At 45.2% G+C, this 22,803-nt stretch overlaps 1 protein-coding gene across 1 annotated transcript in view; it reads right to left on the reverse strand.

Moving 5' to 3' along the window:
• LOC134527832 (probable rRNA-processing protein EBP2 homolog) overlaps positions 1–22,803 on the reverse strand; it is a 47,191-nt gene that overhangs the window by 18,627 nt on the left and 5,761 nt on the right. The window contains exons 2-4 of the mRNA XM_063360780.1: positions 5,222–5,308; positions 3,828–3,935; positions 2,440–2,679 (exon numbers count right to left, since the gene is read on the reverse strand). Of these exons, the coding sequence (XP_063216850.1) occupies positions 2,440–2,679; positions 3,828–3,935; positions 5,222–5,308 (435 nt within the window). The remainder of the gene's footprint in view (positions 1–2,439; positions 2,680–3,827; positions 3,936–5,221; positions 5,309–22,803) is intronic.

Consider the following 22,803-nt stretch of genomic DNA (forward strand, 5'->3'; position numbering starts at 1 on the left):
CAAAATATTGACTATTCTATAATTGGGACCTGTTTCAAACACTACTCCAGCAAGTGACAAATAAAAGAAATGATGTACACTTTGAGGCTTTGTACTCAAAAACAAAAACATATGCCAGTGCTCTCAATGAAAAGTTAGAACATAACGAAGTTGACATTTAAATTGAGTTAGACTTTAACAATAAAATAACGTCAAAGAAGAAGATGATGCCTGGGGAAAAATCTAAAGATGAAGCTTCTGAATTGTCAACTACTCAAAGCTACACACTGATTTTTTTCACTGTTTTAAACTGTGCTAGGGTAAGTATCAAAGAGAGATTTTGCCCGAACAAAGAAATTTTACAAGACTGTTCCTGGTTGGATACAAAGAAATTTAATATTAATTTGAAGCTTGATGAATTTCCTGCAGAAGCCCTTTCAAGCATCTCTAAACTATGTAAAGTTGACAGAAGCAGGGTACTGATAGAATTGAAACAGTTTGCAGCTTAGTACAGCAATTTCATACAGGAAGATAAAATTGAAGAAAAACAAATTGTGGGTGAAGAAAACACAGACTGTGAAGATCAAGATGACGATTTTGAGTCAGCATCAGAAAAAGAAAAAGCGCCAGAAAAACCTATAGGTGTCAACTGCTCCGAAAAGAAACAATGTTGTCGATGTTAGTCATGTACTTTTTCTGTTCTTTTTGATCTCACACAATCTGGGATCTATATAAATCTGTATGTAGTTTATAAATTTGTGCTAACTATTCCTTGCACACAAGTTACATGTAAAAGAGTTTTTTCTAAACTTAAAATTATTAAGAACCGACTAAGGTCAGCTAAGCCAAGAGCTCTTGAAAGTCTACTTTTTATTAATGTTGAGAGAGACTTATTTTACGGGTTAGATAAAGACTAAATTATAGATGGAGTAGCTGCAACCAGTAAAGAACTTATGAAAAAGCTGTTGGTTTAGTTATAATAGTTATTTTTAAAGATTAATTTATTATTTTATTTGTGTTTATCTTAAAATAATTATTTAGATTTATCTTTATAGATTGCTTTCTTATTACAATTCAATAGGGTATCATAGACAAAAAGAGGAACTAAGTAATAATTTTGTTATTTTAAATTGAAAAATATTTTAGTTTGTTTGTTGAAATTTAAAAATGCTCATTTTTAAAAATTGTTATTCAAAGTGTAACAAGCATAGTCTATTTATATTATTCTATTTATTTAGCTTGCATATAATACAGTAGTAAAATTCGACTTTTTTTCCTTGTTGATAATTTTCTTATCCTATTATATTTTTATTTTAATAACTTGTTGTAAGTTTCACCAATTTATGTTTTATAAAGGCATACTTTAAAAAATATGAAGTTTTGTTTTAATTAATCAGTGGAAACAATACAATTACTTACTTAAAAATATATTTTCTTCAAAAATTTTGATCAAAATTCATTTACTTTTAAATCCTTAAAATAGAGTAAAATGCTGTTTCCAGGCGCATAATTACTAAACATTTTCTGGAGGGAATCCCCATGATAACCACCCCCCCCCCCCCCCCCTTTGTGTGCAGGGTGGTATTCCATAACCCACAGACTTCCAGGTAGGGGCCCCCTTTCAGTTTCTGGCCGAGGGCCCCAGAAGGAGTCAGTCCGGGCCTGTCTATAACCTATGATTATCTGTTTACCCATGGCGATTGACTGAATGGTTTAGAAGTTGATGTGCACCATATAGTGATGAGTTATAGTAAAATGAATATCACAAAAATATTCTCAGTATTCAAATATCTATGTAAGCCAATTTTCATGGCAATTGGTTGAACGGTTTAGAAGTTGATTCGCTGCAGCTGCAGCAAAAAATGAGTAGCATAAAAACCTTCTCCATGAAAAAAAAACACTTTGATGTGCCAACTTTCATGGCGATCGGTCAAACTGTATCATATTTTTAACGTCATACATGCCAACATCCAATTTTATATATACAGACTAGCCAATGAGTGAATCTGTAAATGCAGCCAATGAGTGCGTCTGTAAATGCAGCATATCATCAAAAAAGTTGTCCCCCATTTTCAAAGACAAATGTCATGACCAAGAGGTTTCTTAAAGCAGAGTATATTCAAGAAATGTAGATGCCATGGATTGTAAAACACATAAAAAATTGTATTTTTTTAATGGAATAAAATTGAAAAAATTTAGAATGGCAAAGAATCCATGCAGCACCCAGTTTCCAGAGCTCTACAATCACAACTAAATAGTGGCATCTTAAAGCTGAATAAATTTGTAGACAATGCCATTGATTGTAAGATACACAATAAAGGACATCTTAGAATCGAGAAAATAAAGCAAATGTAGTCTATTCTTTATCCTATGATTTACAAAAAAAAATATGCGTGTATTAAAATAGAGTAGATTCGGTAGTCTGCATTGTCAGAGGGCAGGGTGGGGAAAAAAACTTGCCTTTTGCATGTGCGCGTCAGTCTTAGCCATCTGAGCAAGGTAGTCGTCAGGACGGCGCGTGGGCACGCCCAATGCCTTGAGGCGGGGGATCCCTTCGAGCACGGCCGCCTGTGCCTGTCGGTAGAACAGGGTCTCCCGCTTGAGGTCGTTGAGCACAGGGTCCGCACTCAGATCAGCAACGGGGCGGTTGCGGTTCATGTTGCGGAGCTGAACCTCTCGTGCACGCTCTTCCTCCCCCATCTGCACGGCCACACGTCGCCCCATCAAAACATATACTGGATACTGTACTTCACCCAGACATTTTTGTAGATATATATTTAGCATACATACTATTTTTCCATCTCAAATTTTCTCTCAACCACTTGGAGAGACTAAAAAATGTTCACCTAAAAGTAGGTTTAGTTATTCAACAATGATAAAACAGACAATATCAAGACTATATTTTAAATTTTACTGAACTGAGACCAAGTAAATATTTTAGCACTAACTGTTTTGTAGTCTTTTGGAATTTAATATTTAGGTATAGATAAATTTTTTTTCTTCAAAAGTTTTATTAAACACTCTGTATGGGCTAATCAAATCTTCAAATACTATCAAATGCTTCGAACTCGAAGGATTCTATATTAGAGAAAAAGATTTGAAGAAAATATCAGAGTAAATAAAGTAAATTAAAAAATTCAACACTGATAACCTCTGAAGTCTGCTAGGTCAATTTTTTTTCCTTCATATCAATCCTGTCACCATTCCCCAAGATAGTGTACTTTTTACATGAAATTATATAGGCCTTAATAAATATATAATATGAATTTATTCTTTAAACTTAGTTCATGAAACAAACATTTAAAGGGTTATATGTTTAAACACCATAGTGAATATTTTTTTCATTTCTTGTACATAATTTTATTTCTGATCCTTGAACCTAGATTCAATTTCGAGGGGTAAATTTGAGAATATCGAGATTCGGATTTCAGAAAAATGGGATTTGACCCTTCACTATTTAAAACTGAATCATTCTAGCCAGAATGTAATAAATAAACTGGGCAAGTGTGAGTTCGACTAATGCACTGAGGGTTCCATTCAGTACTATACTGTGACATGCCACTAAATAGCAACACCTTTTCATTTTTTACCTAGTACATTTTCCAGACTTTACCACTGCTTAACTAGCTTTAAAAAAAACACTGCGGCATGTCAGTACCTGTGTGCCCCAAATGCTTAGCAAAATTGCATATTTATAACCAGACAACAGTGAAACCTGAAAACAGAATTTATGTATAGGTAGTTCTTTTTATCACTGGCTCCCAGATTTTATGTTTGGCTAGTAACTTTCAGAAATTTTGTAGAGTCCTGCATACAAATAAATACACCCTTCAATGAGCCTCACTCACTTTGAACGCGAGCTCAGGTGCAAGAGGTGCCGGTTTGTTGACGAGATCCAAGCGCTCTGCCCATGGCAGTGCCAGCTTCATCTCCGCCAGCTTCCTCTTTAGCTCGGCCTGTCGGGAGTGGAGCACCAATCACGAACCCCATCAAGTCTTGAGACCCAGACTTCTGACCAGACTTGTTTCAAGCAACTCAACACTATTCATTCTCCTGACCCCACGTTTTAGTCTGTCTATTTTAACTTGTCTAAAATTTGACAGTTCACAAAAGTAATAATGACTTCTTCTTCCACTGTTGTTTGGTTGACAGTGTTTGTGAACAAAAAAACATTTATGCAATTGTTTGCAAGTGGCATTTTAAAATGGGTACCATTGGTACTACTTTTGAGTACTGTCAAATTTGAGCCAAGTTAAATCACACAAACTATAATTCCATTCACTTAATAAAAAAAGTAACATCAGAGCTGATTATTGAGTGTTACCAAATAGAGATTAGGAAAGGACACAAATGGAGCGTTACCAGTCAGATGTGAAGCCGCTTTCACTCCCATTTTCGTCTTCTGATGTTCACAAACCAATATGGAATATGGAGGATGTTCATTTATATTTGTATAAACTGGTTTAGCCTGATTTTATTAACAACTGTAGTAAAGCTGTTCAAAAGATAATTATACCAAAATATTACTGGTTAATATGTTTATATACATTAAAAGTCCAAAAAGAATCTTCACGATACAAACTATATGAGTTGACCTTTTTCTCCAAGTTATCCTCTAATACAGGTACCGGTGATACATTTGTAAACAAACGGCTGCCATATTAGTATGTGCAGTACACTGAAATCCCCCTCCACCTTTGGCTTCATTCCCCTCACCTAAAATTGACCTTAAGCTACATCTGAATATTTCCCCAATTTATGGTTACGAATATCAATATTCAACAAAAAGAACATTTCTAAACACCTGAAATTAGTCCTGAAAACTATGAACTAAGTGATGTCTCTTACATCACACTCCGTAGCACCATCACAGATGGAATCCAGCCTCACAGCCACAAAACACAACTCTCCTCAAAAATACTGGGCTCAACAGCAATGGAACATAACAAAGACTTAAGCCAAATACAATATGCTTGACACAGTTAATAGGTTCATGACATATGATGGTCTTGTCTAACTATTTTTAAATTTAAATTCCCTAATCTAACATACACTTCTATGACAATTATCTAAATCAAGAATTACAAAATTCCCTGACATTTCAACCTTTCCTTTTTTATTATTGATGCAAGACACTCTGATCAAGTAAAAAATTACAAAAAATTTTGTATTCTTTTTGAACACAAGCCACATGTCAAACTTGAAAAATAAAATTAATTAATAAATAATATTTAACACTTACAACATTATTCTTGAACTCCCTCTTGACAAATGTTGTAACTGTGTTCAAGCCAGGCTTTAAAAGACCTTTGGAGAATGCCTCTTGAAGCTGTAAGAGAACATTACCATTAATACCTTTGGCTAATCCACTTGCAAAACACTGCTACATTTACTTGATATAATCCAGTCCCCTCCTTGCACTGTATTTTGTTCAATCCAGTTTCCTGGGAGGATAAATGGACATAGAGCTATTACTTTAAACAATTTTTTTTTAGTTTTCCCTGTCCAAACAAAGTTTTTTCCTTAGTCTGATCAATTAATCTTGCAAGATAATTAAAATATACAAATAGTTACTATAGCAACCACACTTAAAATTTCCAATTTTACTATAAACTATTTTCTCAACAAATTTTTTTTGCATTGTTACCGTTTTTAATCAATGTTATGCTAAAAATGCTACCAGTTTGCAAAATAACACCACCAAATAAAAATAAAAATTTGAAACAATACATTATCAATTGTGAGCATGTGAATGACTATCCACATTTTAATGTGTTTCAAATCCAAAGTACATATTAAATTAAATTTTATATTTTATAACTCTTTGTTGAAATTTTTTGTTATTTTATCTTTTATACAGTTGAATGTTTTTATTTCCTGTAGTTGTTAAAAAAAAAAAGTTTTCAACTAGATATGAATTTGCGACTAAAATAAAGACTGGTTTTGACATTATCTAACACACAAGTATTAAAACTTCATAACCCAATATGGTACTCAACAATTTGTCAATAACCCTGTGTTTGCAGGTTTTAAAGACACTTTTTGTATTTCTTGTGATTTCCCTGTCGATGGAATGTTGCATGTTTCTCACACTGTAAAATCATGTAGTTTAGTTAAAAAGTTTTGGGACGGCTTCATAATTTTGGCCATGTAGCACTGAACTTATACTACTTGGTTGTGAAGATACAGCGAATTTGCATCAGTAATAGGACCAGATGGGTAAATCTGAAGTGGGGCAAATCACAGGTAAAATGTTCCAAATATATTTTATACACCTTTGCGTTATTTCAATCAATTAAAAATATTCCAGAAGATATTTTTATACATTTAGCAACAACAAAAAAGATGTCCGTTCACATATATACTATAGGTATAAACTAAAAAAAAAAAAAAAAAAAAAAAAATTCTTGAGATCCTGAACATAAATTATTGATTGATTGAGGAAAAATCTGTCCAATTTTGGAGATTTAAGTTAATTAATGTAAATTAAATACTGGTCCTGCAAAACGAAGTAATAAGTTTTATTTCAAATGTTACCATTTATTTCAAGTAATTAAAAGGAAGAAATTTAATTTATCAGGAGCCTGAACAGATCTTGTCATCTAAAGTTGAGCTTAGTGAGTTTGTTCCCCTTTGAAGTACATACTTGGTTCATAAGTGTATGGTTTTTCCCGTAGGTACCAGCTTGACCACATGTCGAAGGACAGAGAGTGGTGCAGGTTTTATGTGAATAATTCTGGTGAGTTTTGGGTTCGCAGTCCAATTTAAATAAGTTATCCTTATTCACTACCATCATCAATTTCATTTTCGTAATTTCGTAATATTGTCAGTATAAAGACCACTAAGATAGAGTTTTTTGTATTCGTTGGTGCCAGCTGTATGAATGTTGACAAATGGACTACATTTGTAAGGAATGTTGATGATGGAATTAATGGTGATGGACGTACACAAAGGCACAAGCTCAGGTTAAAGCATTTACAGAGTTCCTGTTTCGGGAGGGAGAGAAAAAGGAACTGTATATGTAAATTTTGTTTGCAAAAGGTAATTAATGCTTTTATCAACTCAAAACACATTAAATAGGACTGTGAGAGTTGTGTCATAAACAAAGAAACAATTTTTTGTTCAAATGTTAACAGAGATTATATAACAAGTGTTTAAGTTAAATTTTGACATTGTTTTCCAAAAAGTTTTCATGTTTATATTGTTTATGATATGGAGAGTTAAATGATAGTTGCAGATAAGTTGTGTGGACATTCAAGAATTACATAAGAAAGGTAACCTAACTTTTATGTAAACAAGGGGAAGGAATTATTGTGTACGATGCACATATTTGTCAAGAGTTGGCCAAGTTAAATTGTGTTTAGCATTTGTTAACTAACTAGCCAAGGTAGACTAGTTGCCTAAAGGGACAGTAAATGAGCGACTCAACTTTTGTTGAGCCCAGGATTTAGGTTAGGGAGGAGTGTGAGAATGGACTAACGTGTGTGCTTTATAAGGAAATAAACAGAATTGTATTAATAGTCCATACACTGTATGTTATCAAGACCGAGGATAAATTAGATTTTAATCTGAAATACCAACACAATGAAGAAGATTACAAAGGATTACAAAGGAGAAACAAAAAAAGCGCACAATGCCAATAGTGTTTAAAGTGACAATAAAGATTATACACACACACAAACAAACCAGTAATTTAACATTTTTTTCGTTTCTATAGTTTGAAAGGATGCTTGTTAAAGGCACACTCACTCAACAGCAGAAAAGTCTAGGGAAAAAAAACAACTAACAAAAGCCTACCGTAACAAGCATTGTATGTTTATAGCATAAGAACTACCGAGATGAAATAAATTTTTTATATAAAACAATACAATGTAGCAAAATTTCACTTAGTACAAAACTTTAAGCAAGCCCTCCTTATTTCACACATATGACACAACCAGTGGTGAGGCGTGAGGTTTACATGAGGGGAAGCAACAACTCCGTTCACCCCAAAACACGACCCGGGGGGGGGGGGGGGGGGGGGGGGGGGGGAGTGTCCGGGGGCAAATATGGATTTTAAAGTACAAAAGGGTGCTATTTAAGTAGTTTTCTTAACTGAATAACAGGCACCTCTGCCTCACTATTTGATCATGTATTTGTTGCAGATATAATTTTTCCGCCCACAATGCCTTGCCATTCCTATTGTCTTTGAATATATATACTGTATAGAAGTCGCGAGTGGATAGGATTTACTCTACGTTTTTCATAAGCGTATAATGAGCAGCTTGGGAACTTCACCGCTGCAGTGCGCTGCCGTAGCGCCCTGTATCGCCTTAGTTGTTATTTACCCGTTAGGGCGCAGCACTGTCGCCCGCTGTCATTCCCCGCACCCCTCATCCATCATTCACTGCAGCTCAACGTCGTTCAGCGGGAGGGGGAAGGGGTGTTTGGAAGAGTTCGTCACTTGTCCGCTAGGGACCACCACAAGTCGATGCCCTAGAGATGGTGGCGATTGCGGCGGTGAATTAACCAACTACCTCAAACCGTATTAGAAATTGTAGCCTGGGCTGGCGACTTCTATACAGTATATATATTCAAAGCTATTGTGTACTATGTGTGTTTACCCCTGAAAGCAGACAAACTACTGAACACCGAAGCTTCGCAGGTTCCCTGCCCTAATGGCAACACCCCCCACAGAGCTTGTCACATGACCCGAAAGTAGTTTTTGGTGTGAGTTCGTCCACAAGTCTTCTGGCTCGTTCTGTAAGGCGAATTTGGTTGAAGCACGAGGGGGGGGGGAAGAAGGGGAAGGGGGTATAAATAGGTCCCCTCGGCACACTAGAGACAGAGTGAGTCAAGCTCTTGAAAAAGAACATCGCTATGCCGCCACCTTAACCACTGAAAGTCAACACACCATCATGCTGCCCAACTCAGCGCCAGAACCAGAAGTTGGACTAAGCCTCACAAATGGGTAAGAAGTACTCTATATATGTACTGAGCTCAGACTTAGCATGATCATAAACAAGAAAGCAGTGGCAGCCATCAGGGAGAATGTGCAGCAACGAAGGAAGGTAACTCGCCCAAGAGTTGGAACTCACCGAGCAAGTACCTAGTTAGTGAAAACTCGCTCGTCGGTTTTGTGTACTGTTGAGTGTTCAGAGAACTACTTAGTATCAGAAAACACTAGCTGAGCGAGTGAAGAGGGCGCGAGTAAGCCGAAGTAGTTGGTGCAAGAAGGGAACATGTATCAATAAGGTAGCAGTAACAAGGTGATAAGGCAGGTGGGTTAAAGGCAGGCTAGTTCAAGGCAGTACCACGAAACAGCGACTATAAAGAATTATTTACGAATTGTGTGTTGCTCAGAATGAATGACTTCTTACGTCACCGCTGTTTGCCGGAGAAGTTTGGGTGTGTATGGTACGACATCCAGCTAAAATGACTTTGATCGAGTGTATCAGTTGGAGCTAAGGAACAGTTACTGATGAGTCACGAAACGCAAATTGTAGCCAGTCTTTCATCCAAGTGCTCGATTCGACCCAGGGACTTCCTTGTGTTTCTATCAGCCATCAATGGCAGCAAAGTCTGGGTTGAGTACTGTAGGGGTTGGAGAGTGCTACTTGGCAGGCCAGTGGATGTCGATAAACAACTTGCTGCAGACCCTGAATTCGACATCATCTTGGGGACTTTGAGGCAAGTGACCACCTTTCTAAGTCCCTACACTCAGAGAAGGATTATTCATTGTTGTAGATAGCATTTGTATATTTTCGATTAATATTTATTTTGCATAATGAGACACTAGGTATAACAGTAAAATAATGTTTGTTTGTGTATTCAGTTTTTCCTTGCCTATTTAATAGTAATATTTTCTGGTTAAACGAACAGTAAGGACAGGATTGTTAGAATATGCGAAGTTGCCAGTATATTGTACCGTTGTATTTAGTGGAGTAATTTTTTTTAGCTGAAAATGTTCAAAGCCTGTTGTTGGTGTGGAGCGAGCCCATAATAATATTTGCAAGTAGCGCCAATAAATTTAGTAACTAGGTCAAACTTTTGTATAAACAGGTTTACAAACTTGATAATGTTTTAATCATAGGTTATGATGATTGTTAATTTTGTATTTCTTTTCCTTGTTGCTAGTTACTATATGCAACCGAGTCCTGGTGCTAAGTGGAAGAGTGTCTATCCAAACAAGAGAACATGTATCGTTTTAAATTTTTAAGTGTAATAATTGTGACTCTCTCAACTCTGTTCTTGTGTTTGCTCAGTTTAAACCCCTTACTTTTCCTTTCGGGGGGCAACATATTAACTAATAAACTATTCATATGATATTCAAGTTCTTAACTTTCAAATATATTTTAGTGATCACATTGCCCTCTTGTTTTGTGTAAGTGAAAAAAGTGTGTTACATATTATATGCAATCTAGTTCCGTCATTCTTTCTAGACAAATTAACTTTAAGGCAACTGTTTAATACTTTAATGAAAACCCATATTCAGTAAAAGGAAATAACCTCAATAAGATATATGATAAATTTATTAAATATTATACTAAAGGAATCAGTGAATCAACAAGAGAAACAAATGTTTGGGGAAAAAAGCTGGAACAGTTTGGATAAGTGAAGAGTTCCTTGAACTATTAAAATAGAAAAATTATTTTGGAAAAAAATAAAGGAGAATCCCCAAACCTGTTTTTTGAAAAGTGACTATTGCAGGAGCTGTTAGTGTAAATAACTTAAAATGTATATTAAAAATAGATTACTACTCCAACAAATTTAATGTTAAAGCTAAAAACCCCAGGGAAACATGAAAAATCATAAATGAAATTATTCATAACAAACCATATGAGAGCCACCAAGCAATGGTAAGAGTATTCCAGCAAATGAATGTACGTATTTAAAATGGTCTTTTCAAATGTAGGTAAAAATCTAACAAAGTTACCCAAAACAGTTCCACCAACTAAAGGAACACTGAACCCTGCTATGGCCAACTTATTAATCAACCAGTTTTTTTTTCCTTTTCAGAATTCCAAGACCAATGTAAAATTACTAGAATAATAATTTATAAGCTGGGAATTAAAATAGATGCAAGTATAGAATGCAGTATTTTTTCAAAAAAATCTAAATTCTTCTATCTTTACCAATATGGTTTCATTGAAATATCCTCTTTAACTAATGTAATTACAGACATAGTAATAAAGTTGGAGGGAGCCTTGGATGAGAGGAAGGTTGCAGGTGCAATATTTATAGATCCTAAAAAACAGTTGCATACTGTACATCACAACCTCTTGTTACAAAAACTAGAAGCATCAGGAATAAGAGGAATTACCCAAAAATGGTTTGCTAGCTATCTAAACAAAATAAAGAGCAATATCTCTCTGTCAATGGAAGGTAAAGCACAGGGCTGGAAATGACCTGTGGAGTGACACAGGGTTTAGTTTTGGGACCATTATTATCTGTGGTACACATTAATGACCTTGGGGCTTTGCTACTTTATGATCTTCTGTTCTTGTTTACTGATGATGCAGGGCTTTTATACACAGCAAACTCAAATAGACAATTATATGAGGATATTTGTAAACAATCGGTTCATACGAAACTAGTTTGCAATAAATGTAACAAAAACTTGCTAAATGATAATATCCAAAGTTACAGCAAACTACATAAACTCTTAAAATTAAACCACAGACAAAACACCATCGCAAAGAGCAAATGTTGCAAAGTATCTAAGCTTACTAATTGACAGTAATCTAACCTGGGCTGCCCGTATATGCTCTACTATATCTAAAATAATTCCTGTAATCTGTATTTTACACTCCCTAAAAACAACTGTACCACTTTGTTTCCGTAAAAATGTGTACTATGCAGTTACTTTCCAAGCAGTTACAAGTTAAGTAGTATTATGACAAAAGGGCACAGAGAAATACCCTAGCATATGTCAGTGGTCAACCTGAAGTTGTTCAGAAAGTTAGTGTGGAAGCCAGCCACAATTCTGAAAAAAAACAGGAAACACCTAGGTCGTATGTAATAACCGACAGGTCAGGCAAACTGTTACATAGAAATACAAAGTATCTCAAGACTTTCTGTCAAAAGTACTACCAGAGGGTCTTGTGCTGGTACAAGTAATGACAGTTGCAGTAAGGGTGAGGTAAATGGAAATCGTAGAAGCAGTGAATGCATGGAAGACTACAGTGACGTGTCTGAATATTAATACTGACAAAAATGTGGAAGAAGTGCAAAATAAAAATAAAAAATTAGTTCTTCAGACTTTAAAGGCTTTGATAACAGTTTAAATGTACCAAACAACAGTGATAATGAATTAAATGTTTATTATGCCACACCTCTGAATGAGTATGTTACCGGAGCAGTCACAGAATAGTAATCTAATTAGATATCAGTGCAGGGAAGGTATTGTGCATGTTGTGAGGTTGATAAGGAAAGGGGTCATTCCAAGCCAAATCAAGCAGAAAATAATAATTTTTGGCATCACCATCTCCGAATTAAAAAAAACTTGGCGAATTAGCAGTAGGTGTGCAGAAAAGTGCATTAGCATAGTTACAGCCCCGTGTGAATAATACTTTTTATACAGCAGGGTTGCCAACTTGTGGAAAAAGTGGAAATTTTGCTGCGCAAGGGCCAATAAAAATATTTGTAACTTCCTTTGTAGTTGAGTGAGAACCTTGATGTAGGGCTCAATAGAAAGCTAGAAAAGTGTACTTTGAGATAAAAATAAGTTTTACGAATTTTAAAAGAAATTTGTTTCAAGGTCATGTTCATGTAACCTGTGACCTTGAAAATTTTGAACAATGTGAACAAATTATATGTTATGAAGTGCATTATTGGCTATAAGTGACATAAGTTTCATTTTGGGATGGATCTGGGAACATAAGCTACATCTCAAATACTGACTAGAGATGCAGTGGAATTGAGCCACTTTTACACCCAATGTTCTTAGAGCAAGTTCAGACAAGTGTATATAATCACATCAGTCTCACAAAGCAAGGTCAGTCTTAGTGCAGCTTTGTCATTGACAACAGTGCTATACATCTGGTGTGATTTTCTAAAGTTTAGCCGTATTGATAAACCTAAATACACAGTGCTGTAATCCTTTTAATATTCAGGGTCACAAAAGCAGCAGAAAACAGTTGAGAAATGTTCTTCAGTGGATGATACAGAAACAACCACACCTGCAGACTGGACAGAAGGTATGTGATTCATGTCGGAAACAAATCTCATCAATAGCAAGTGCAAGTACTACACGGGAGGAAGAGTACAGTGAAGAGGAAAGCTCAACTGACAGTGATGAAGAGGAATCAAGCATGGATGTAGTGTTGCACACATTTAATAACAGTCCAAGTATAGGGGAATCACCCGTAAAGAAAAGAAAAGTGAGAACAGCAAAATATGCAAGGAAAAAAGTAAAAGTAATGAAATATTGTCTGCAATTCAAGAAAGAATATTTCAAATCCCTGTACCAGAAGTACGAGTATCACAGGAAAAAAGTTTTGATGAAAATATATTAGAACAATTGAAGGAAAAGTTTGAAGGGTGTACAGAAAGAAGTATGAAGGTGCAAATTTGGACTATTTTACCTAAATATTTGTGTATTAGCAGAATACAGAAGGAATTCCCAACTGCAACGAACTACATGATACGAACATCAAAGAAGTTAGTGAAGGAAAGTGGAATAATGACATCACCTAATCCAAAACCAGGGAGAAATCTAGACTGCAGTGTCGTCAATATTGTTAAGATGTTTTATTCAAACGACAATGTAAGCAGAATGATGCCTGGTAAAAAGGACTTTGTAACTATTCGAATTGGCGATACCAAAGAACACAAATAAAAGAGGCTCCTACTAAACAATCTGAGAGAAGTATAAGCCTTGTTCAAACAGGAGCATCCAAGTGTCAAAATTGGTTTCTCCAAATTTGCATCTCTACGGCCTAAATATGTGGTTTTGGCAGGATGTATGTGTCTGTGTAACACACCAAAATATGAAGTTGTTAATAGATGGCTGTAATTTGGCCAAACTAATGGAAAGAGAAAATCTGTTAACATATCACCACTATGTGGCTCAAATGATGTGTAATCATCCCCAAATTAAATGTTTTTTCCATGAGTGTGCAGAATGTCCAGGCCCTGATAACATACGAAAATCACTGGAGACTACATTGGAGCAGAATTCAATTGAAACTGTAACATTCAAGCAGTGGGTTGCATCAAAAGTTTACACACTTGAAGTTCTTGTGAAGTCATTTGATGATTTCATAGAATTGTTCATTTCTAAATTATTAATATTACAAACTCACTCTTTCATCGCATACCAGCAAGGGAACTACCTAAAGGATCTGAAAAAAAAAATTAGATGTTGGTGAGGTAGTTGTTGTATGTGACTTTGCAGAAAATTATTCTTTCATTATGCAAGATGAAGTTCAGGGATTCCATTGAAACAATGCATAGGCTACAGTTCATCCATTTGCAATATACTACCATGATGAGTCAACAGAGGAAATAATTTCTACTAACCTAACAATAATTTCTGATTGTCTCCAACATGATGTCATTGCAGTACATACATACTTTTCTTACACATCTTATTCCATTTTTGAAAGAAAAAGTCACTTGATGTAAAATATTGACGCCGACCGCCAATGCTCCTCTGTCGCATAGACCGCTATGCCTCATCAACGTCTCGCAAAAGCGTGTGCACCGAACGCGCCCGTGCGCGCAGCAAAGTGCAGTTCGTGCGACGAGGCGAACGCCATACAACGAGTGCTACACCGGCGCAAGGATCCGGCCGGGTGTGGCATATCCTTCCGCCGCACTACAACAAATTGTTATAATTATGTTTTTCCACAGGATTTTATTAAACATTATTTTTTATTAATTAATAATTAAGTCTTTGCAAAATCATGTTTCAATGTGCGATTTGTCCCGAACCTGGCCGGTTCAGTTTCCCGCGAAATTCACACGTTTCCGCGGGAGGGCTGGCGGGGGAGGGGGGTCGCGCGCGGCGACACCGCTAGTGTCCTTCGAGAGCTCAACCAGGCCGGCAGCCTGCGCGCAACGCGGAACCTTCAACCTTTGCATTCACCGACATGTAGTTTTCCATAGTGTAATTTCTTTTCAACCTTTTGTACAGTTCCGCGGTCGGCCTAAATTTACCATGAGGTACTTAACTTAATTCAATCAGTGCTCCGAGATGAGTGTTTACGTCATACGTAAGTACTGTGGGGAGAGTATGTGTTTTTACGTCGGCGCTTCACGCCCAACCTAGCCTACAGGCTACTTAGTTTTGGCCCGCACGGGGCAGCCAGCAGGCGACACGTGCCATCCAACTTAATAACGATTCAGTCCCTGGGACACACCTAGACACCACGTAGAGTCGCCGGAGACACGGGCCTACGTGTTGCTAGCCCAGTTTATCAAGTGTAATGTGTTAGCGGAATAGTTGTTCGCCTAAGTGTAATTCGTCATGTCAGGGCTTATGTATCACCGTCGTACTGCAGTGCGCCACCAAACTTAATAACGATTCAGTCCCTGGGACACACCTAGTCACCACGTAGAGTCGCCGGAGACACGGGCCTACGTGTTGCTAGCCCAGTTTATCCAGAGCTAGGTATTAGTGTAGTGTATTGTGCTTCAAAATATCGTGTGCCATGTCAGAGTGTCTTTTGTAACTTTCGCGTCACGTATACGAGTCTGCCCCTCACGCGCATAAGAATCGTGAGCCGCCACTGAGGAAGTGAGCTGCGCGTGTGACTAGTCGCGTCGGGCAAACCGTTACGGCCAGAACGGGCAGCACCATGTATTGGGCTGTGCTGTATTAAATTCACCAACTATCTGAAGAGGTTTTGTGTTATTATTCAGGCGTCCCGAGTGGCCTCAACAGCTCGGGGGGCCCTACTGCGTTGACCCCTACCTCTAGCCACAAGGCCGAACCTTCCCTGAGATCACGAACTGAACAAAATCACGTCTAAATACTCAGAGGTAGCGGGGACGGCGTCAAATTGGCGCCCGACTAGTGTGGCTTTAATTTTCTAAAAATTAATTTCCAAATTTTGTTTCAAATTTTTCAAATTTTTTCTCAAATTTTTCAAATTTTATACTTCAAATTAGTGTACCAGTAAGGGCTCGCGTAGGAAGTCGGGAATCGCGCGGAAACGGACGCGACGCGCAGACAGCCAAAGGAGCGGGCACCTGGCGATAGGCGCGCGTCAAGTTACACGCCAGACGCGCATCAAGTTACGCGTCAGGCGAGATAACGGCTGTGGGAGCGGAAGTCCGCGCGCCTCGCACACGGATCAGGTGGCGCAGCTGCGCAGCTGCTACGCGCCGAACAGGAGCACGAACATGAGCCGTGACGGATCGGTAAAGATAGACATGGAAGGGGTATGCCACGCATGCCTTCTGCCAGGGTTGCCAATAAATCATGCCGCGGCAGGGGTTTTCGCCACCTGTACCTGCGACACAGATAGGAAGCACAAAACAGACTTTGACGACAGAAAATCAGGGCCGACGTCTACAATTCAGTGCGGCGCGAGGGGATGTCATCGGCGGCCCGATGAGATGGCGTTCTGCCACCAGTGCGGCACCGTGAGGCACCGCTCGTGCACCGAGGCCCGGGAGTTCCTTAACTTCCGGAATGGGCTATTCATGTGCCGCGCGTGCGAGCTCGCGCTGGACAGACCGTCAGCGACGCCGGCGGCCCCTGTCGCACCGCGCCCCGGCGGCACCCTCAAGCTGCCGGAGTTCGGAGGGCAGGAGCACGAGGACCCCGCAAAGTTCCTGCGGACATGCCGAGACAGGCTGGCACGATACGCGGTGCCTACAGATGAGTGGACGGAGAAGGCGTGCGATCAGCTGAGGGGGTGTGCCCTTGACTGGTGGACCACAGCCGGAGAATACGGCATGGAGTGGGGTGACTTCGCCAACGGACTGGAGGAGCGTTTCAACGACGCCCGTGCCCGGGCCCGGTGTCAACAGTCACTGTTCTGCCGGCCTCAGGAGGCGGGGGAGAGCGCGGAGGCCTTCATCAGGTCTAAGGCGCGGCTGCACCGACGGCTGGCGGAAGGGGAGGACGACAGCAGCATGCTAGGGGTAGTCGTCCAGCTGATGCTGCCCGAACTGCGGCCATTCCTTAGGGCCGCCACCGACAAGGGACTGGAGACGTTCGTGCGGTTGGCGAACGAGGTGGAGCGCGACGTGCAAGCTGTCCGTCGCAGCCGCGAGCCGCCCACCCGACGGCCAGGTGCGTCGCCACCGATGTTGGCGGCCCCCGAGGTCTCCAGGGCTCTGGTACCGTACGTGGAGCCAGTGCCGAGGCAACAGGGGGAGCAGCCGTCCCGACGTACCGCACCCAGGGAGAACACCGGGGCACCAAACCAGGGGGCTCCGCGCTGCAAGTACTGCCGTGAGGAGCGGTACCACTGGCACGACGTCTGTCCCACGCGGGCAGCTGTCTGGCAAGCCCGTGGGGCGGGCGGCCTTACGTCGGGAAACGCCCGCTAGGGGGTAGTGCCATGGCTGGCCACTGTCCCTGGAACCCTAGCCCGGCCTCCACTGTCACCCCGGCGCGCCCCGTCAGGACGGACGGGCGCGGCGCACTCGACTCGTCAGCGGCCTGCACCGGGTCGTCGGCGAGCCGCACCGGACACCAGGTGGCCCCGGCGACACCGGCAGCACCTGCGGTGTCCGCGGACACACCGGCACGCCCCGTCAGGACGGACGGGCGCGGCGCACCCGACTCGTCAGCGGCCTGCACCGGGTCGTCGGCGAGCCGCACCGGACACCAGGTGGCCCCGGCGACACCGGCAGCACCTGCGGTGTCCGCTGACACACCGGCACGCCCCGTCAGGACGGACGGGCGCGGTGCACCCGACTCGTCAGCGGCCTGCACCGGGTCGTCGGCGAGCCGCACCGGACACCAGGTGGCCCCGGCGACACCGGCAGCACCTGCGGTGTCCGCTGACACACCGGCACGCCCCGTCAGGACGGACGGGCGCGGCGCACCCGACTCGTCAGCGGCCTGCACCGGGTCGTCGGCGAGCCGCACCGGACACCAGGTGGCCCCGGCGACACCGGCAGCACCTGCGGTGTCCGCTGACACACCGGCACGCCCCGTCAGGACGGACGGGCGCGGCGCACCCGACTCGTCAGCGGCCTGCACCGGGTCGTCGGCGAGCCGCACCGGACACCAGGTGGCCCCGGCGACACCGGCAGCACCTGCGGTGTCCGCTGACACACCGGCACGCCCCGTCAGGACGGACGGGCGCGGCGCACCCGACTCGTCAGCGGCCTGCACCGGGTCGTCGGCGAGCAGTACCGGACACCAGGTGACCCCGGCGACACCGGCAGCACCTGCGGACCGCCTGACGGCAGCGGCAGCGCCCCGGGAGCAGTGTGGTGAGTCGTTCCAATTAGGGCAGTTGGGACCTGGGGCGGGGCATTTACTCCGGATTCCCGTCAGGATGGATGGACAGCCGGTGCATGCTCTTGTCGACACGGCCGCCAGCCACACGTATGTGTCGGCTCAATGCTCGAGCGTACGGGACATTGTCTCAGATGTGGAGGAGGTACAGTTAGCGACGCAGGGGGCGACAGCGCGTATTGTTGGCCGCTCGAACATCACCCTCTCCATCAGGGACCATGTTAGTCACACAACAGCACTAGTAGTAGAGGGACTACGGGAGACGCTGATCCTAGGTCTGCCTTGGCTGGCGCAGGAGGACGCCACTGTGGAAGTCAGGGAGGGGAGGTTGCACGTTGGCCACCACGAGCGGCGCACAGTTTACAGCCTGGGCTATCGGCCACCCGCCGAGCAGGGGACACCCATCACGCTCGCGGACTTGAGGAACGGTGTGCCCGCTGCCCATGTAGAGCTCATAAACAATGTCTTGTCTCAACAGCCACAGGTGTTTGCGGCCACAGATATGCTCCGCCGTACCACAACCACGGAACACACCATCCCCACCCGACCTCACCAACCCCAGTTCGTAAAACCATACGGGTTCGGACCCACTGAAAGGCACGTCATCCAGACTCAGATCACGGAAATGTTACGCGATGGAGTCATCGAACCCAGTGAGTCGCCATACAACTGCCAGATTGTCATGGCGAACAAGAAAGATGGCTCCATGCGTTTTTGTGTGAATTTCAAACCAGTCAATTCAGTAACCATACCCGCCCCACCACCGCTCATCAACATAACAGACGCTTTGGCGGGGCTGGGCGACGCCCGCATCTTCACGTCCCTGGACCTCAAGTCCGGGTACTGGCAGGTGCCGGTACGTCCAGAGGACCGCCCGAAGACCGCGTTCACTGCCCCTGACGGCCGGCGTTTCCAGTTCTGTGCCATGCCGTTCGGGCTGATGGACGCCCCCGCGACCTTCCAGGCCATGATGGTGTGTGTGTTAGACGGGTACGCGGGCGAGTTCGCCGCCGCGTACCTGGATGACGTCATCATCTGGTCACGGTCGTGGGAGGACCACGCCCGGCACCTCGGCCTGGTCCTTGAGCGGCTGGCCAGACACGGCCTCACGTGTGCCCCCCAGAAATGCCACGTGGGCGCGGCTGAACTGGAGTACCTAGGGCACATGGTGGACGCGGAGGGTTGCCGCCCTCTGCCAAAGCACCTGAACCTTATTGAGTCCAAACCCGCCCCTCGAACCCGCAAGCAGCTGCAGAAGTTGATGGGCCTTCTCAACTGGCTGCGCTCGTTCATTCCGCATTTTGCCAGCGTCACCGCCCCGATGACGGACTTGCTGTCACCCAAGCTCCGGTTTCAGTGGACCAGCGAAGCGGACGCCGCCCTGGATGCGGTGAAACGGCAGTTCCGCGAGTGCCACCAGCTCGCCCGTCTGCAGCCTGACCTTCCCCTGTTCCTTCAGACAGACGCCAGTCAGGAGGGGATGGGGGCCGTCCTATACCAGGTGGGGGACAAAGGCGTGCGCCGGGTGGTGGAGTACGCCAGCGCCAAGTTCGGCCAGCCCGAACGGCGGTACCATGTGAACGAGCAGGAGTGCATGGCAGTCGTTTGGGCTATGCGCCGCTACCCGCCACCACCTGGAGGGCCGCCGGTTCACGCTGCGGACGGACAGCCAGTGTCTCCGCTGGCTGGACTCCGCCCAGGGCCGCAAGTCGAAGTTCACGAGGTGGGCGTTGATGCTCCAGAACTTCGACTTCGCGGTCGAGCACGTCCCTGGACGGGACAACCAGTTCGCCGACGAGTTGTCGCGCCATCCCGACCCACACAACACGTTTCAGGATGACCAGGACTGGGAGGGGCTGTTGCCGCCAGGGGGAGTCGCGCCGCCGGTCACTCCAGGGGAGGCGCCCGCAACTTTATTCCACATCCCAAGGGCCCCCGATTATCCCGCCGTCTTGCCTGTGGAGACCCTGAGCGGATTAGTGGAATTCGTGAAACAGGCCCAGCGGACAGACGACCCCACACAGGCCGAGGTGCGGTCATGTGGGGAGCAGGTTCACCCCTACCACAGGTGCGTGGACGGGGTGTTGGAGACCCGGGTACCAGGGGACATGGACGCCTGGCGCCTTCATGTGCCGCTCGGTGCCCGCGAGCAGGTCATGGGCTTCCACCACACGCACGAGCTGGCGGGACACCCAGGTGCGCACCAAACCCAGTTAGACATCCGTAAGACCTTCCATTGGCCGGGGGTGACGCGGGACGTACGGGACCTGGTGCGGCGCTGCCAGCAGTGCCAGCAGAGGAAGACGAGGCGGTCTGACGGGGTGGAGCAGCAGCGCCCCCGACGGCCCCGCGACCCGTTTCACACCCTGGCCCTGGACATAATGGGGCCCTACCCGCGGACCACCCGGGGAAGGAGGTTCTTGGTCGTCATCACAGACATTTTCACCCGGTGGGTCGAGGCCTTCCCGGTGTCCAGCGTGCGCGCCGGAACCATAGCCGCCCTGCTGGACCACGAGATATTCCCGCGGTATGGTTTCGCGCGCGTGCTGTTGACGGACAACGGCTGTCAGTTCAGCGGGAGGCGCTGGAGAGCTGACTGTCGCCGTTGGGGTCTCGACCACCACACCACCCCCATTTACCATCCCCAGGCCAACCCCACTGAGAGGCGGAACCAGGAGGTCAAGGCGCAGCTGCGGCTGAGGTTGGGGGACGACCACTCCAAATGGGACGTCCACCTGCCGAAGCTGTTGTATTGCCTCCGGCGCCGCACCAACGCTGTCACCGGTCATTCCCCTGCCGAGCTTCTGTACGGGAAGAACTTGGCTTTGCCCGGGGAAAGCAGGGTGGCCGATGTTGCCATGGGCACGGTGGCGCGCCCCAATCATGAGGAGGGGAGGGAGCACGCCAGACAACGGCAGGCCCAATTCCTGGCGGCCCACACGCCCATGACTAGTCACCCCCCACCCCCCATCCAGCCAGGTCAGCTGGTATATGTCAGGCAGCACCACTTGTCGTCCGGGGCGCGTAACTTTTGTGCGGGGTTGGCGCCTCGATGGTCGGAGCCGCGGGAGGTCCTGTGGAGGACGGGCCCCTCATCCTATGCGGTCCGGACGCCAAGGGGGCGGCCCGCTAAAGTGCACCGGGACGACCTGCGCGTAGTCGCGCACGGGGTCAGAGTTGGCCCAACGACCCCCTCTTCACCATCCCCCACACTCCAGGAAGCCACAGATACGCCGCGGGAAGGAGCAGCACCTGAACCCACCACCCGGGGGGACATGCACACGGGCGACACAGACGTGGGTAGCCCTGATCAGGCACATGAGTGCAACCAACCCGACCTCCGGGACACTCCGAGCAGGTCCCCGGTGCCGCTGGCCACAGTTCCGCACGTCCCCGAGGAGGTGGGGAATCCGTTGGTCTGGTTTCCTGACGAGGAGGGGGAGGAGGTCTGTGAGGAGGAGGACGTCGAGCCACTGTGGCCGCTGGACCTCAGCCTGGCGGACGCCACGTTCCGGGTATCCGTGGACGAGCCCGAGGAGGGGGAGGAGGAGCCGGACAGTAGGGATAGGCGCCCCACCCGCAGACGTCGGGCCCCGGTCAGGACGTACTGCGCGGACGACAGCGAGCCGGTAGAGTTCGCTCCTGTCCCCGCCGTGGAGGCGAGCTGCCCGACCACCCAACCGGACACGAGGGGACCTACCACACTCTGCACAGTGGAGACCCCTACCAGCACAGTCCCCACCACACGACCACAGAGGGCCCGCCGACCCCCGGCCTACCTGGCGGATTACGAGTGGTCCAGGTCCCCGTCGAGCTACTCCACCCGGGCGCGGCCCGTAAGGGGCGATCCAGGTGTGCCAACACTCGTGGCCGGACCCCTATCATTCCCCCCGCCCACGTCATCCATTCCACCACCCTGCCACACCCCGACCACACTGACCCCCCCCCACCCACTTGTCACCATATTGAGCTAGAAGAGGCGCACGTCGCTGCCCAGTCCCAGGGGGGGAAAGGACACGGGTCAGGGCGTAACCCCTTATCATTCATTGAGTGGGAGAGGTATTCAGGGCAGAATGTTTACATCACAACACACCACCACTCCGCCGCGTAGTGTAGGGCTCGCAGTGCGGCGAACGTCAGTGAAGTGCTCAGCGTGTGAAGCGAGGCGTTGATGCACATAGCGGTCTCAGAGAAGGGGGGGCATTTGACGCCGACCGCCAATGCTCCTCTGTCGCATAGACCGCTATGCCTCATCAACGTCTCGCAAAAGCGTGTGCACCGAACGCGCCCGTGCGCGCAGCAAAGTGCAGTTCGTGCGACGAGGCGAACGCCATACAACGAGTGCTACACCGGCGCAAGGATCCGGCCGGGTGTGGCATATCCTTCCGCCGCACTACAACAAATTGTTATAATTATGT

Source organism: Bacillus rossius, chromosome 1, assembly GCF_032445375.1.
Source record: "Bacillus rossius redtenbacheri isolate Brsri chromosome 1, Brsri_v3, whole genome shotgun sequence".
In the NCBI taxonomy this organism is placed as follows: Eukaryota; Metazoa; Arthropoda; class Insecta; order Phasmatodea; family Bacillidae; genus Bacillus; species Bacillus rossius.